General features: G+C 39.8%; 3 protein-coding genes across 3 annotated transcripts in view; all 3 read right to left on the reverse strand.

Annotated features, from left to right (window-relative positions):
• LOC146471597 (tolloid-like protein 1) overlaps positions 1-3,859 on the reverse strand; it is a 16,365-nt gene extending 12,506 nt beyond the window's left edge. The window contains exons 1-2 of the mRNA XM_085120105.1: positions 3,829-3,859; positions 2,675-2,710 (exon numbers count right to left, since the gene is read on the reverse strand). Coding sequence (XP_084976231.1) covers positions 2,675-2,710; positions 3,829-3,844 — 52 coding nt within the window. The 5' untranslated portion in view covers positions 3,845-3,859. The remainder of the gene's footprint in view (positions 1-2,674; positions 2,711-3,828) is intronic.
• The window catches only part of LOC146471595 (cubilin-like), a 46,631-nt gene extending 42,753 nt beyond the window's left edge, over positions 1-3,878 (reverse strand). Inside the window, exon 1 of the mRNA XM_085120098.1 lies at positions 3,829-3,878. Within this exon, the coding sequence (XP_084976224.1) occupies positions 3,829-3,844 (16 nt within the window). The 5' untranslated portion in view covers positions 3,845-3,878. The remainder of the gene's footprint in view (positions 1-3,828) is intronic.
• A 408-nt stretch (positions 3,879-4,286) lies between these two features.
• LOC146471598 (ATP-binding cassette sub-family E member 1-like) overlaps positions 4,287-13,901 on the reverse strand; it is a 28,923-nt gene continuing 19,308 nt past the window's right edge. Inside the window, exons 17-21 of the mRNA XM_085120118.1 lie at positions 9,834-9,893; positions 8,536-8,618; positions 8,238-8,360; positions 7,139-7,250; positions 4,287-6,286 (exon numbers count right to left, since the gene is read on the reverse strand). Of these exons, the coding sequence (XP_084976244.1) occupies positions 6,239-6,286; positions 7,139-7,250; positions 8,238-8,360; positions 8,536-8,618; positions 9,834-9,893 (426 nt within the window). The 3' untranslated portion in view covers positions 4,287-6,238. The remainder of the gene's footprint in view (positions 6,287-7,138; positions 7,251-8,237; positions 8,361-8,535; positions 8,619-9,833; positions 9,894-13,901) is intronic.

A 13,901-nucleotide genomic window follows, 5' to 3' on the forward strand; every position in this document is an offset into this window, starting at 1 on the left:
TTAACACAGTGTTATGTGGCAGGAAGATCCTACATATCTGAACTTTGGAAAGATGTCCACCTCAGTAAACAAGAGATTTCAGTTGCAATCCCAATTTAACTACTCCACCTCAGAAACTTGTGATTACAATGAACTTGAAATGCATTGTTTCAAACAAATCCTGCCCATCAAAAAGGAATACATTATGAGATAAATGATTAAATAATCAAGTGAAGTACGTGACATGCACCTATGAATTTTTAACGGACACTACTTGACTTGCTGTGAAGTAATAATTTTACAATTAAAATACATGGAGGAACCCGTGCACTGTAGCGTAAAATAGTCCACAAATGCAGGGCTGTCAACCTCACGTCTTCAAATATGGAGAATATGACTTCCCCGGCCTGCAACAACAAAGCGCCTTACAAAAGCGTCACATCGAGGGGCGGGTTCCGTGGGGAGGGGAATAAATTAAACAGTACCAGAAACAACGCTAAACATTTCTGATTTTCTTGTCCAAAAGTCGAGTCTATCACAAATAGCAAATTTCGTCAATAGTACGGGAGATTACAGACATCAATCTGGAGACCAGAAGATATGGCTCAAAATCTGGAGATTACAGACATAAATCTGGAGACCGGGAGTACGGATCAAAATCTGGAGACTCCTGCATTATCTGGGAGAATTGACAACCCTGCAAATGTGAGGTAGCTACAGTATAATATTTACCCTACCCCTTCTCACCCCATCCATTTTACCCTACATCACTGATGGGATAATTGGTAAAGTGAAGTTGGTTATAGGATAGGCCCTCAGGGGAGGGGTACTTTCACCTTTTAAGGTGTTTAAAACATGTTTTCAAGTGAGTGTATACAATATGCGAGCCAGCGAGGCATGCAAGGCATGCAAGGCATGTGAGGCAGATGTGCGAGGCATGAACAAAACATGGGAGGCATGCGAGGCATGAACAACCCCCAACATAAATGCTAAACGTTAAGCTAACCGGGAAGCTAACGGGAAGCTAACGGGAAGCTTTAGGCTAACCTGAGTGCTTTTTAGGCTAACCGAAGTGTTTTTTAGGCTAACCTGAGTGCCTCGCACATCTGCCTCGCATGCCTCACTGGCTCGCAGATTGTGAATCCCCTTTTCAAGTGATGAAGAGGCGCATCAATACCGTGATCAGCGGTGGATCCAAACCTTCAGGTAAGTGGAATGGGCCTGCTATCGAACACTAGACTATCTTCTCATCACAAAACAAAATATCTTGGCCTGAATTTTGGTTAAGATAATAAGGGGACAGGGCCACTCTCATAGATCCCTTAGATGACATATCAGTGGTGAAGGTTTGTGTTCAGCTGTTGAGCTTCCATTCCCAAAAACATAATTCAATTAAGATAATGCTGCCATAAAGGTAAAGCCTTATACATGAAAGTTACTTTAATTTTTAGAACATCTCTAAATCTCATGTGTAACTGCTAGCCCACCATGAATTAGTAAAATACCCAACAAAAAATATAGGTCCATTTAAGACAGCAAAATTTCAGTACTTTAAAGGTTGCAAAGTAAATAGACTGTTTAAAGCAAAAACAACAAATATTTGAGTCTAAAAGTATTAAAGAATGAGGTAGCAAAACCTGAGCAGGAATTCCTTGAAGAAATTACAACACAAAGATCGCTGTGAATAGTCCCAATAATTAACATAAGGATTTTCTTCCACCTTTTGGCCCCGGGGAGGGGGAGGGGGGAGGGAGGGAGAGAGTTAAAAGTTTATTACACGGAATGCCTGCAGGGCAGGCCGTGTCTAGGTTTGGGTTGGGTATCTTTTTTTTTCCTCGTTGTATCCACAAATCGACACATTAATTTATATGTCCTCCCCTAGTAGGAAAGTATTGTTCTGATTGTCTTCAACAGAAGCGACCCAATCAAAATCTATTATTTAGGCACATATCACGAGAGAGGGCACCCACTCATTCCTACCTTTGTGACCTCAAATCATCATTTGATTTATTCATTGCACCTAGATTAAATTCTGCCCTCTCCCAGAAGGGATCTATTGTTCTGATTGTCTTCAACAAAAACAGCCCAATCAAAATCCATTATCGGCGCGTACAGCAAGGGAGGGGACCCACTTATCTCTACCTGTGTGACGTCAATGCAAATCACCATTTAGAAGGTTGTTTTCATTTAATGGCGGCCACATGTATGAATTTTTAGATTCTGATCTGCCGTTTCAGACAGAAAACAAACGTTTTTCAAGCGGTAAATCGAAATAATAACTTCTAGGTAGTACTTGAAAGTTGAAACGGTGGAAATTGGGAGAGTTCACAGCCAAGAAACAACGCTTTCACAAACAGATGAAATAATTTAACGCGGAGCCGAAGCCTGACCAGTTCAGCGGGGTCAGGACGTTATTGCAGAGTTATTCCCGGTATGATTCCCAGTAACACAATGATTAAATATCACCCAGTCTCTCTGATTAAAACCATTCAATTATTTCAATTGCGAAGGGAGGATACAGTTGACTATAAAAATAAGTGAAAAAACTGTATCTCTAAATTAATTCTGATTAGAAAGGAGGATAGTTTTTAAATATCTGCGAAACATATCATGAAAAATAAATGGGGCTACATTAAGCATTCCGTGTAATGCCGATTAAGGGCATCTTGTTAAAAAAGACAGTAATTACAAATACCTTGAGCAGCAAGTGCCTTGAACAGCAAACATAAACCTATATATAGGAGAAACAATTATAATTTCTTTTTTAATACCAGTGATGTTAAAAAAAAATAAGAATGATACCTGAATGATACCAATGATACTCCCTCCCTCCTCCGACCCAAAAAAATATCATGCCTTTTTTGCCAAAAAACCCTTAGTTTCTCTTAATTCATAACCCTTTCCCCTACCATCATACCCCTTCCACCTACCAATAAATATCTGAATGAATTACTCCCCTATTCATTACACCTCTATTACTATTGCTATTACTATTACTATTCCTATTACTATTATATTACCAATTCTCCCCTACCTTAATTCACGAGAAACTTCGCTATACCGAAAACTAACCAGATCTAACCAATGGATATTAAAGTAAACAGTCTGAAGAGTGTGGACTTTAATTTATGCAACATTTCTTTGGTTGAAGAATAAAAGAGCCGCTATGTAATTGTCCGACAATGTCATCTTGAACATTTTAACAGAAAATCCATATACAGATTAAAACCAGATATTCTGACGAAGTGCACCCAAGCAAAAGAACTCTTTGTTTCAACAGCTAATTTGGCCTCTGGTGGCGGGCAAACGGGCGTAACGAGAAACTTCGCTATACCGAAACTAAACCACTGGATAAAGTAAACAAGAGCATGGACCTCAATTTATGCAACAGCTCTTTGGTTGAAGAATTCACGACTCGCTTCGTAATTTTCTGACAATTAAAATTTCAACAGAAAAACTCATACAGATTAAAACCAGCCACTCTAACTATTAAAGTGAACCCAAACGCACTCGCGATCGTTCGTGATTTTTACAGCTTATTACAGGTAAGTTACTTGTTGGTACCGAAAATATTAAAACAAACAAAGGGAAGGCCGCTGGTATTATTAACATCTGTGAAACCTAGACCAAATATCGCTGTTCGACACACACTTCTTTTTACTCTGCTTCTTCCACTGACCTAGACCTTGTAAAGGTCGAACGGGTCAGGTAAAAGTGAGGGCAAAATTTATAAGAACAACGAGACCCATGCAGGGTCTTGCACTAGATTGCTAACAACTGAACTTGCCAATTTCCAGCGGTTCAATTCCCCAAAGATGTTTAAATCAATGAATTTTTGCCAGTACTTACCGATCAACAGAAGCATCACCGAGGTTGTTCACTGCCAGACTTTTAAAAGTGGACGTCAATTTCAGTCGTGCACTGTTTGCTTTTTGTCCGAGGTGTTAATGTTGTACGCATGACCAGACAAGATCAAAGAATTGTAACGCGATTTGTCACCCTGTTGTCACGCGATCTTATTGGCTAACGAGAATAAGGACTACGGTCTTTTTCACATTTTTTGGAACAGATCGTCACCCTACCTTCTCAATGTTGGTTCTTAAGATGGGCTTGCAGAATTGCGAGAAACAACACTGAAAGGGGGAGGGTGATCACGGGAAGAAGTCCCAACCCCGGGTCCCAACTTAACTTGGCGAAGACTGTAATGTTACCAACGAGGCAATTCGTGACCGAAGGAAACGATTCTACAAAGATCTACAGAGCATTACGGAACAAGAAGTTCGACTTGAAATACAGGATTTGAAGAATAGAAGTGGATTACAGTTTATTAAATAACAGGCGGTACAGAAATCCAAAAATTGTCATTCTGATGAAACATTAAGATTTTAGTCATTATTTTGTCTCTTTACTTTACATCTCTTCGCTTTTATTTCTTCTGGCAATCTTTTCCCTCCTATTTCAAGATAGCACAGAGATTTAGAATCACAACGGACCTTACGCAGCGACGACGAACGTCAGAAGTTTTAATTTTATAGCAAAACAGTGGCTCTGCAAGTGCATTATACACTTAAGTGTGTTTGTTTGCTGTCCTCTGCAGAACAACATCATAAAATGACCAAATTTTAGGTTTTATGGAGAACGTGAACGCATGATGATTAATTTTCCTTTCTCTTTCTGAACTTTAAAGGCGTCCCTTCCACGTTAGCTCCTGGATAGTTCGGCCACATGAGTACAACTTATCGCGAATTTATTCCGTTTCCGTCAGCGTCGTCTTCGTCTCTGCTTAAGGTCCCTATTTAATAAATAGATGACAATAGTGCAAAATAATTCTTGCCTTTGGTGCTAACGGAAAACAACTCAATTTTACAAAGAAACTGAACACAGCGAGCGGCAAACGTGAGATTTGCAGGCTATATTAATCCTCTAAGCCCCAGTAGGTGGTTTGCATTGCCGCCATGTTGGTGGACAAAACAAAAGAAAATTTGTTCACAAAGTTTGCATAAAAATGCCAGTGAACTCCCAGAGGAGAAAAATTTTGTTCCTGTCCACCAACATGGCCGTCATGACGTCACATGCAAACCATCAACAGTGACCAGCATCAAATTTCTCCTAACCACATAATCACTTGATCCAATATGCAGGCTATGAGAAAATAGCAAATGATGAAAGGTATAATGTTTAAGTTTACACAAATTCTCCCAACTGGTACCATGAGAAATATATGTAGTACAATGAGGAGAAGATGCATGTTGCATGATACTGGGGCTTCAAGGGTTAAAGAGAGCTCCTCGCATGTCCAAAAAAACACACTATACCAGCTTCACAAGAGTACAAGGAGAGACTAGTTTAGTAGCCTGCGTTACCAACTGCTGTTATGTTCGGGAGATTATCCCGCGCAAACCGAGGCAGCGGCGAACGTCGAGGCTATAGTCGGCGGGATGTCGGGCGAAGGCGAAAGTTGGACGAATGAGCAGCGAAGTCTCGAGGGGTAGGCGCCGAAACGTTTATATTCGCCTACAATACCGCCACCAACGCAGGCTACTAATTCAATTAAAATGAACCACAGTACGTTCAGCAAAATAATCATGGTTCCCAAATGTTTGGCTTTGTCAACAGAGTTGACAAGGTAATTTGGTCACCTTAAAGAGATTCCAAAGCTGGCCAAAGTGATGATAAACCAACCGTTCGTTTCCACTCCCCCGACGCAGTACCACAGTTTCTTTAGAAACTAAACCCTCTTATCTAGTCATGGTTGTGTTGTGCAAGTCAGATGTTAGGTTAGAATTTTATAGGTTTTAGACTGACGAAAACGGAATGAGAACAAGCCAGTTGTTACCACTCTACTGGGATGGTTTAATTTTCACGTTTCAGACCACTCTACTGGGATGGTTTAATTTCTAAATCAGAATTAGTTTTTCACTATGGAGTGCCGCATGGGGCATTGGGGGGTTTTATGATATATTTTCTACACTACAGAGTTTTAATAACGTGAACGTCTGGATGATGTAGGTTCAAAACACCATGACTAGCTTCACGGATCGCGGCAAAAGTGTTGGAATAAAGAATACACAGGCTTTTTCCAAGGATAATATTTTGTCATTTTGCTACCAGGGGCGTCATTGCAGAAATTAAGGCCGGTGCACCCTTTAATCATTCAGATTCTGTCGCTGGACACTTGTTTTCGTTGTATCCACCTTTTACTTCATCCTTGAAGAGCTGCGTTCGTTGTCGATTTTCCGGGAAAAGAACCGAGGCTGTGTTAATCTTCCAGGTAAAAGTAGTTACCCGTCCGTTTTTGTTCACAATCCTGGTAAAAAAAAAAGGTAAAATGAGCCAAAAATCGTACAAAGAAGAGTCTTAGTTTTAGTTTTAGATTTTAACCATTTTGGTCTGAAAATCTGAAAACGGGTATGGATTTAACAGAAACGGGTAAACTGCTGGTCTGAAAATGTGTACCGTAAAATTACATTTTCTGGTCTGAAAAAGGGTCAAGGTTTGGGGAACCGACCTGCACACCGCCCCCAAAATTCCGAAGAAATATGGTTGTGGATCCACGAGCCCAAAACAATTTTGACAATGGAATAAATTTGATGGTTTATTTTAAGTCTGGTGAATGAATGAGAATGATGTATTATTCAAAGTGACACAGGCATACACGGAAAAAACCTCGCTTTTTCCGAGCATGAATAATACACTTTGAATAATACATCATTTTCAATCATTCACCGGGCTTAAAATATACCATCACATTTATTCCATTGCGCATAGGTCACACATGACATTCAAATCCTAGCAGTATGCAGGATGTTTGTCACATGAACCTAGTTTAATGGCCTTAGCTCCCACGAGTCTCTTGTAGCTCAGTGGTAGAGCATCCAAACTAGTAATCGGAAGGTCTTAGATTCGACTCCTGATAGGAGCACTCGGATTTCAATTTTCCGAGTATACACTGTGTCACTCACTGAATAACACATCATTCCCAATTCTGACAATGCTATCATAAATAAGAGGTATGACTCATAAAAAACTGACATCAGTTTGTGAAATCGATATTGCAAGCTGTCATCGACAATAGCCACGAACCAATCAGCGCTCAAGAACTGAAACAGTTGTGTCCAAAACAAAGATAGAAACGCAAGCTTCAATCGTGGCACATTACCTTGACTGAATGCAACTTGTTGATCCGTGGCCGGAAGTTGGACGGGTCGCGCCGGAAGGTGATTTCGAGGGATTGCAGAAACTTGTTCATACCGGTCAGCAGCGTCTGGGGACTGGAACCAATAAATACAAGGATAAATAAACAACAAGACAAACGGAGAAAACAAAACATGAAAACGAAGGAAAAGCTTAAGTCCCCGTCGGACCACAGGGTCCCCACATGCGTAGAGCTTAATCTGGTGTTTGCACCCAATGCTATTGGCTATTTCGGACCACAGGGCACCCACATGTGTAGAGCTTAATCTGGTGTTTCTACTCATTGCTATAGGCTATTTCGGACCACAGGGTCCCCCACATACATAGAGTTTAATCTGGTTAACCTGGTGTTTGTGGCCATTGCTATAGGCTATTTCGAGGTCGAGCAGGGGTCTGAGTCGAGTCACAAATTTAGTCTAATCAACAACATGAAGCCATCACATTTATAAAGACTGATATTTTTGGAATCCTATGCGAATTTAGACCATTTTGTCTTTTTGGTAAAACATTCAAGTGGTGCTACCCTTATTTTGATCTTGTTATCTTTCAGATAATATGTTTTTGTGATGCTTGTTTTATTCTATTCAATATTGACATTATTTCTACCAATCAGTTATTGTAATAATTTTAGTCATATACTTATTTGAGGGCCACAGCGTTTCCAGTTTTCACTGTCACGTGTTACACCCTCGTTAAATAAAGTTGTTTACTTACTAAAAGACGTTAAGATTAGTAATTCTTTCAAGTTTGGTGATTTTTAGTTGGATGTCGTTAAAGTTATGATCCCGTAACCCTTTAAGCCCTGACAGTGATCATCATCAAAATTTCTCCTTAAAATATCAAGGCTTATTCAACCCCTGAGATCGTGAGAATTAAGGATATGATCACCCAAGGTGAATTTTCTTGATATTTTTATAATTTCTCCCCAGTACTTTTACAACAAAAGTTTGGGGGAAGCGAACTTAACGTTTTCTGCTTTTTTTCCTTTTTTCGCTATTTCCTTAGTACGAGATTAGCTTGCGTTCTTTCTCCTCGAGATTAAGAGAGTCAATTGAATTACTTACGTATTAGCAAGGGTCTTGACAGATGGAATGCCTTCAAACACCACGACTCTGTCAGCGAGATAGGTAGCCATGATGAAATCGTGCTCAACCACGAAGCCGGTCTTTTTGGCGTGCAGGATAAAACTAAAGGGAAAAAACTTTCAATTAATAGAAATTCTACATCACTTAAGCGTCAAAAAGCACGTGGAAATCTTTGTAAAAGTGTGTATAAAAGAATTTGTTTTGTTTGCTGGATGAATCTTCACGTTGTTCTCGCAAGAAAATTGGAACAAAAGAGTGGCGGAAAATTTACACTCACCGTTTGATGACTTTAGCAGCCACAAGACGCTGTTCAGAGTCCAGGTATGCTGAAGGCTCATCAATTAAATACACGTCAGCTGGCTGCAAAAGAATACAAAGATGAAGTGAAACACCTCTCATTCAACTAGAACCTGGACATTCCCGACAAAGAAAAGCACAATCTATTGAGAACATTTCTGCCAAGTTCCTAACTCTTAATTTTCTTGTACTGATAATACGATTTGCTACAACAGAATTGAAATAAACCAACATCAAACATCAGAGTAGGGGACGCAGTTCCCGGTGTTGTCGTGTAGTCTTTGTGTGTATACTCTCATGGTTGGGTGGGTGAATGCTCGGAGATATTAGCTGCATAAGCTACTCTTAAAAATCCGAGGGTAAATTAAGATATGATGATGATGAAACAGGTGATTGGTGTAATCAATAAATGTTGCCGAAATTCAGACAAGCTCAGAGCTGTCGTATGGTCTATCTTGGGGCCAATCAAGAGAGGAGGAAGAGGTGTCTCTTGGGCCAATTTAAAACTTTTGCACTTGAGCTAACAAACTTTACCCTTGTAATACCCACGCATGCATACAATGGTCTCAAAGGATTACTGAACTCTTCAGTGTGTTCTTTCTTTTGTTTAGACGTAAAGGTAAGGGCCCTCGGGCCGGTTTCTCGAAAGTCCTGGTAACTTACCGGGCCCGAAAAGTTTAGTTTTAAATGTTTTTTCGCCAATTTCACAGTGATTACAGACATGGTACTTGGCCAATGTTTTCTTAGAATTATAAGATTTTAAATTTAGTATTCAAAGCTAACAGAAATTGACTTCTGTTTAGAAACATTTATCACCAAAATCATGGCTTATCGGGAGCGATAAGTTACCGGTACTTTCAAGAAACGGGCCCCAGTTTGTAAATAACAATGTAAAGGTTTATTCAATTGAACCCTGGTAGCGGTACTGTATGGAAGTCTTGTTGTACAAAAGATTTTTTTTCTTTAAATTTACCGAATTTGAATCCCGAACGAAGACATTTTCAACAATTTTACAAAGAGAAAGAAGGGATAGACAACGACGAAATACTTTAATCTTGCCAAGAAAAGGTTTAACAAGGTAAAAAATATTAATCTTGCCAAAACTGAGAACTGCCAAGCAAAAAGGACCACGGAATCAGTTCTTTCAAACGAAATTCTTAGGAAAATGATGAAGTGCCAGTACTCAAGAGCTTCAATCGATAAAGGGATACCTTACTGACTCCTTGAACAAAATTCATTTAAATTCAACACACTCAGTTGAAATAATGAAAGCCATACCCTTCCTAGGCAGATCGTAAGTGCAACACGTTGCAGTTCACCACCAGACAAGTTCTGAACCTGAAAAAAATATAACAGAATTACATTATAACACAGCAGTCAACAAATATTTGAAAGAAACTACGAAATTCGCCGTTGGTCGGCAAAACCAAAACTTGGTTTGACTTTTCCACAAGTTACAAGTTTTCCCACGTCTGCAGTAGGTTGAAATTAAGTATCACACGCTTGCTGAATTAGCTAAATAAGTTTCGTTGTGAAGCGTTTTGTACCACACTTTCCCACTGGTTACACTTCACTTCTCGAGCTTGTTGTACGTATGTTGTACGTAATATTGGAATTGCCATCAGCTATAATTTTCCAAGCTAAAACTGCGTCACAACTTTTCCCGAGCGTACAGTACGTTACAAGTTTTAACGCGTTGCTATGCGTTACAATTTTTCTTTGACTTATGCTTCACGATAAGTTCCCAGCGCTTTAAGAGTGATTGTCAGTAAAAATCAAAGAAATGGTGGCCACGGTCAAAAAATCGATTTCGCTCATACTTTGTCAGTTTCAAGGCCTAGGTAAGTGACTGAAGGATATGAGGTTAGTTTTTTGAAATATTCCATTTAACGGCAGAAAACCACGAAAAACGGTCACCCTACCGGAAGCTCAGATTTCACCTAGCGGAAACTCGAAATTTTACACTTTTCAGCTTCTCGCTACACAGACGTTTACATAGCTGTGAATCTCTCTTAAGTATAATTGAATACATTGATTCTTCCTTAAACAAACAATGGCAATAACTTTTATCTCTACTCATTTGTAAGTGAACTGAGACCCGATTAAGAAGACACACTTTTCTCATTTACGCGAAGGTGTAAAATAATCCAAACTCAGCGGCGAAAAAAGCTGACCGGTAGTTCTTCAAATCCTCTGATATTATAACCAAAGACAGTTCAGTCATTGATGTTTAGGTCTGCGTTTTTAAATCTTTAGGATCTAATAGCACTTTTGCATGAACGCCGATCAAAATTCGATAAAATTCAAATTGAGCGCCTTTGAAATCTACAACTCTACATAACAAAGCACTATTGAATAAATTAACTCCTCGGCCAAAGTTTGTACATAAACATGAGGGTTTTACGTTTTTAGCGTTTTGAACCGTTTTAAAGTATTTATTGATGTTAAATATTGTCTACACAGGTAAAACAAACTATGAAACACCAAAATTACCACGAGCTGAAATTAAATCTCACAGGCTCGCTCCCTAATCTGTGTCACGCACGAACGACTTAGCTACAATTAGTACAGTAACAAACAGATATTTACATCTGTTGATTTTAAGTCTTATTTTAAAATATCTTAGTCAACGATGTGCCAGGTTCCCCAGTTAACTTGCTGAAATAAAAATAAAAGAAAATATCAATTCAAACTGAAACGATTAGAATTGATGTTGTTAAGAATGAGAAGCTTTATGCCGTCGATAGCCAATCAGAAGTACCTTTTCTCACGAAAATTGCATCGTTCTCTAAATAAATAAATCGAGTTATCTTTATCTGTGAAACATTGCATCTAAAACCAGAGTTTATTGTCGGGGAAGTTCATAGAACAACGATGTCTTGTTCGTTCTTGAATATTGTTGGTGGGATTTGCGGCGCAGACGAACGCACAAGTTCTTCAACTTCCGTCACGCGACTCACGCTGTGTAACAGGGATACAAAAAATCACAAAAAGTCGTTGAAATTTTCCGGAATTGAAACGGAGGTAGAATTAATTTTGGCGAGATGTGGATGTTTTCAGAAGCCGGCGAATTTATCGGATATGACTATCTGTCCGGTTCATCGTGCCAAGTTATGTATAGGTTGGCGAAGGACTGGTAATCTTTGCACCATCTCTGGTCACTGCAAGGAGCTGAGGAAGGCACCCGCACTGGAAGAAGGAATAAATTTATTCCAATCCATGAAGATATTTGAGCTTTCAAAACAGCTTGTCCCTGTGGGCTCAGGTAAGCAACCAACTACTTGATGTTCTACCAAACAGGAACTCTCTCCAATGAATTATTTTTAGTCTATTCATTCTGATAACTTACGATTATATGAAAGAATCATTTGTTTAAACGACGGAGAGAAATAAGAAGGGGTGGTGAGGGTCATTTCATTACTTATCTCTTCATTCAGTTATCCAATCCAATATTTTTATAACAACCTTTATATCATGCCTCTCATTTTTTTATGGATTGCGCTTATATTAGTGTGTGCACTGTATAATGCCCTACCCACCTTATTGCCAGGTATGTGAGTGAGTGAGTGAGTGAGTGAGTGAGTGAGTGAGTGAGTGAGTGAGTGAGCAAGTGAGTGAGTGAGTGAGTGAGTGAGTGAGTGAGTGAGAGAGTGTCCATAAACAGGTCCGCAGCGCGTGCACAGCACTACCCACATGTACGCAATGTGTTTTTTTATCTCTCAGTTTGTATGAGCGGCCCGCTAAACTTTAAGTAGTTTCCATTCCCGCGCGCCCGATTGAGCTCAGACACATAATAAATATCTCAGTAACCTCGTTACGTTATAATTGCGCATAATTGTATAAAATATAACATTATTTATTTTATTTCGAAAAATCGTTTTATTTGATCAGGTTATCTTTTTTAAAAGTGTGTTCAGTGAAGAGGTAGATACACTAATGGTATGGCGACCACCTCAAGGCTGCCCCCGCGATTAAACCGGCCAACCAGCGTGTACCTCGCTAATTAAAGTTGTAAATCCATTCAAAGTAGTAGGCGTAAAGGGTTTGAAATGTCTCCGCAAGAAGCCAAGACAAATTCAAAGTAACAAAGCTTGACGTACAAGATTGATCAAAGATCTACTTAAATATAGTTTTGTGGGGAAATGGCCATATTGGAGTGATGCAAGGACCGTAATTGTGCTATTAGACGTAAACATATAATTGTCAATGTGACGTTTCCACTAGTATACCGTTCAAACTGTTTACTTTGTGGGTGGTTGGGGAGAGAGAATAGTATGGTTGTTAAATCCTCCCCCCCCCCCCCCCCGCACACACCCCCTTCCCTCCTTTTTAACTGTCGTAAAAATGACAGTGCACATTATTTATTCTTCGGTGCCTTCTTTCGAAACGTCTTAGTATTTTCATCGATTATTGTCAAAATTGAACTTTATTTTCTCTATCAATGACAGACTGTACTGTGGTTTGACAAGCGCAATCAATAAAACATGCAAGTCGTAAAACTCATAGTGTTTTCTATAGTCGCATTGGACAACAGAATGAAGAGGATACAAACTCACGCTCATTGGAGACAGTTCCTGCTTGGTAGTACATTTTGCAGTTGTTATTTACCTGAGCCCGTAGGGAGGAGCTATTTTGAAAAGTCAAATCTCTTCACTCAATTGCTTCATGGGACAAACATCTTGCATACTGCTAGGATTGGAATGTCATGTGTGGCATACGTGCAATGGAATAAATGTGATGGAATATTTTTGAGCCTGGAGAATAAATGAGAATGGTGTATTATTGACTAAGTGGCACAGGCATAATCGGAAAAAAAGAAATCCGAGTGCTCCCTCAGGACCAGGCTGCATTTCATGTAGGATACGCCGAAGATCTTCGGCGTGGGTTTGAAGAGCGCTCGGCGTACTGGCGTACGATCGAAGTCGTTGGCGTACAGCTGGCGTATATCTTGTGGCGTAAGCAGTACAATCATCAAAGTAGCTAGAAAAAAATTTACTCGAACGGACCCCAAACATGTCGGTTCCAAAGTGATTTAGTTACCTGCATGACGTGATTTACCCAAGTGACCAGGCTCCAGAGCGCGATTTGGCCACGCTAATCTCCCGCGCAAAATCGCCGGCCCGCCATCTTGGTAAGTAATTCCGTTGGTCACATTGTTGTCAAATGTCAAGTTGGCGGCTTGGCGTGGAATTAAGACGTCCTTGGCGTACCTTCGGCGTGATGTTGACGCGGAATGCACCCTGGCCTCAGGAGTGGAGCCTATCGACATCATGTCAGGTTATGCCTAACCTGACACGATGAGACGAACGGGTGGTCATCTCCAATAAATTCGTTGACTTTTAAAAA

The sequence above is a fragment of the Pavona decussata genome, unplaced genomic scaffold (genome assembly GCF_977016875.1).
Source record: "Pavona decussata unplaced genomic scaffold, jaPavDecu1.1 SCAFFOLD_102, whole genome shotgun sequence".
Taxonomy (NCBI): domain Eukaryota; kingdom Metazoa; phylum Cnidaria; class Anthozoa; order Scleractinia; family Agariciidae; genus Pavona; species Pavona decussata.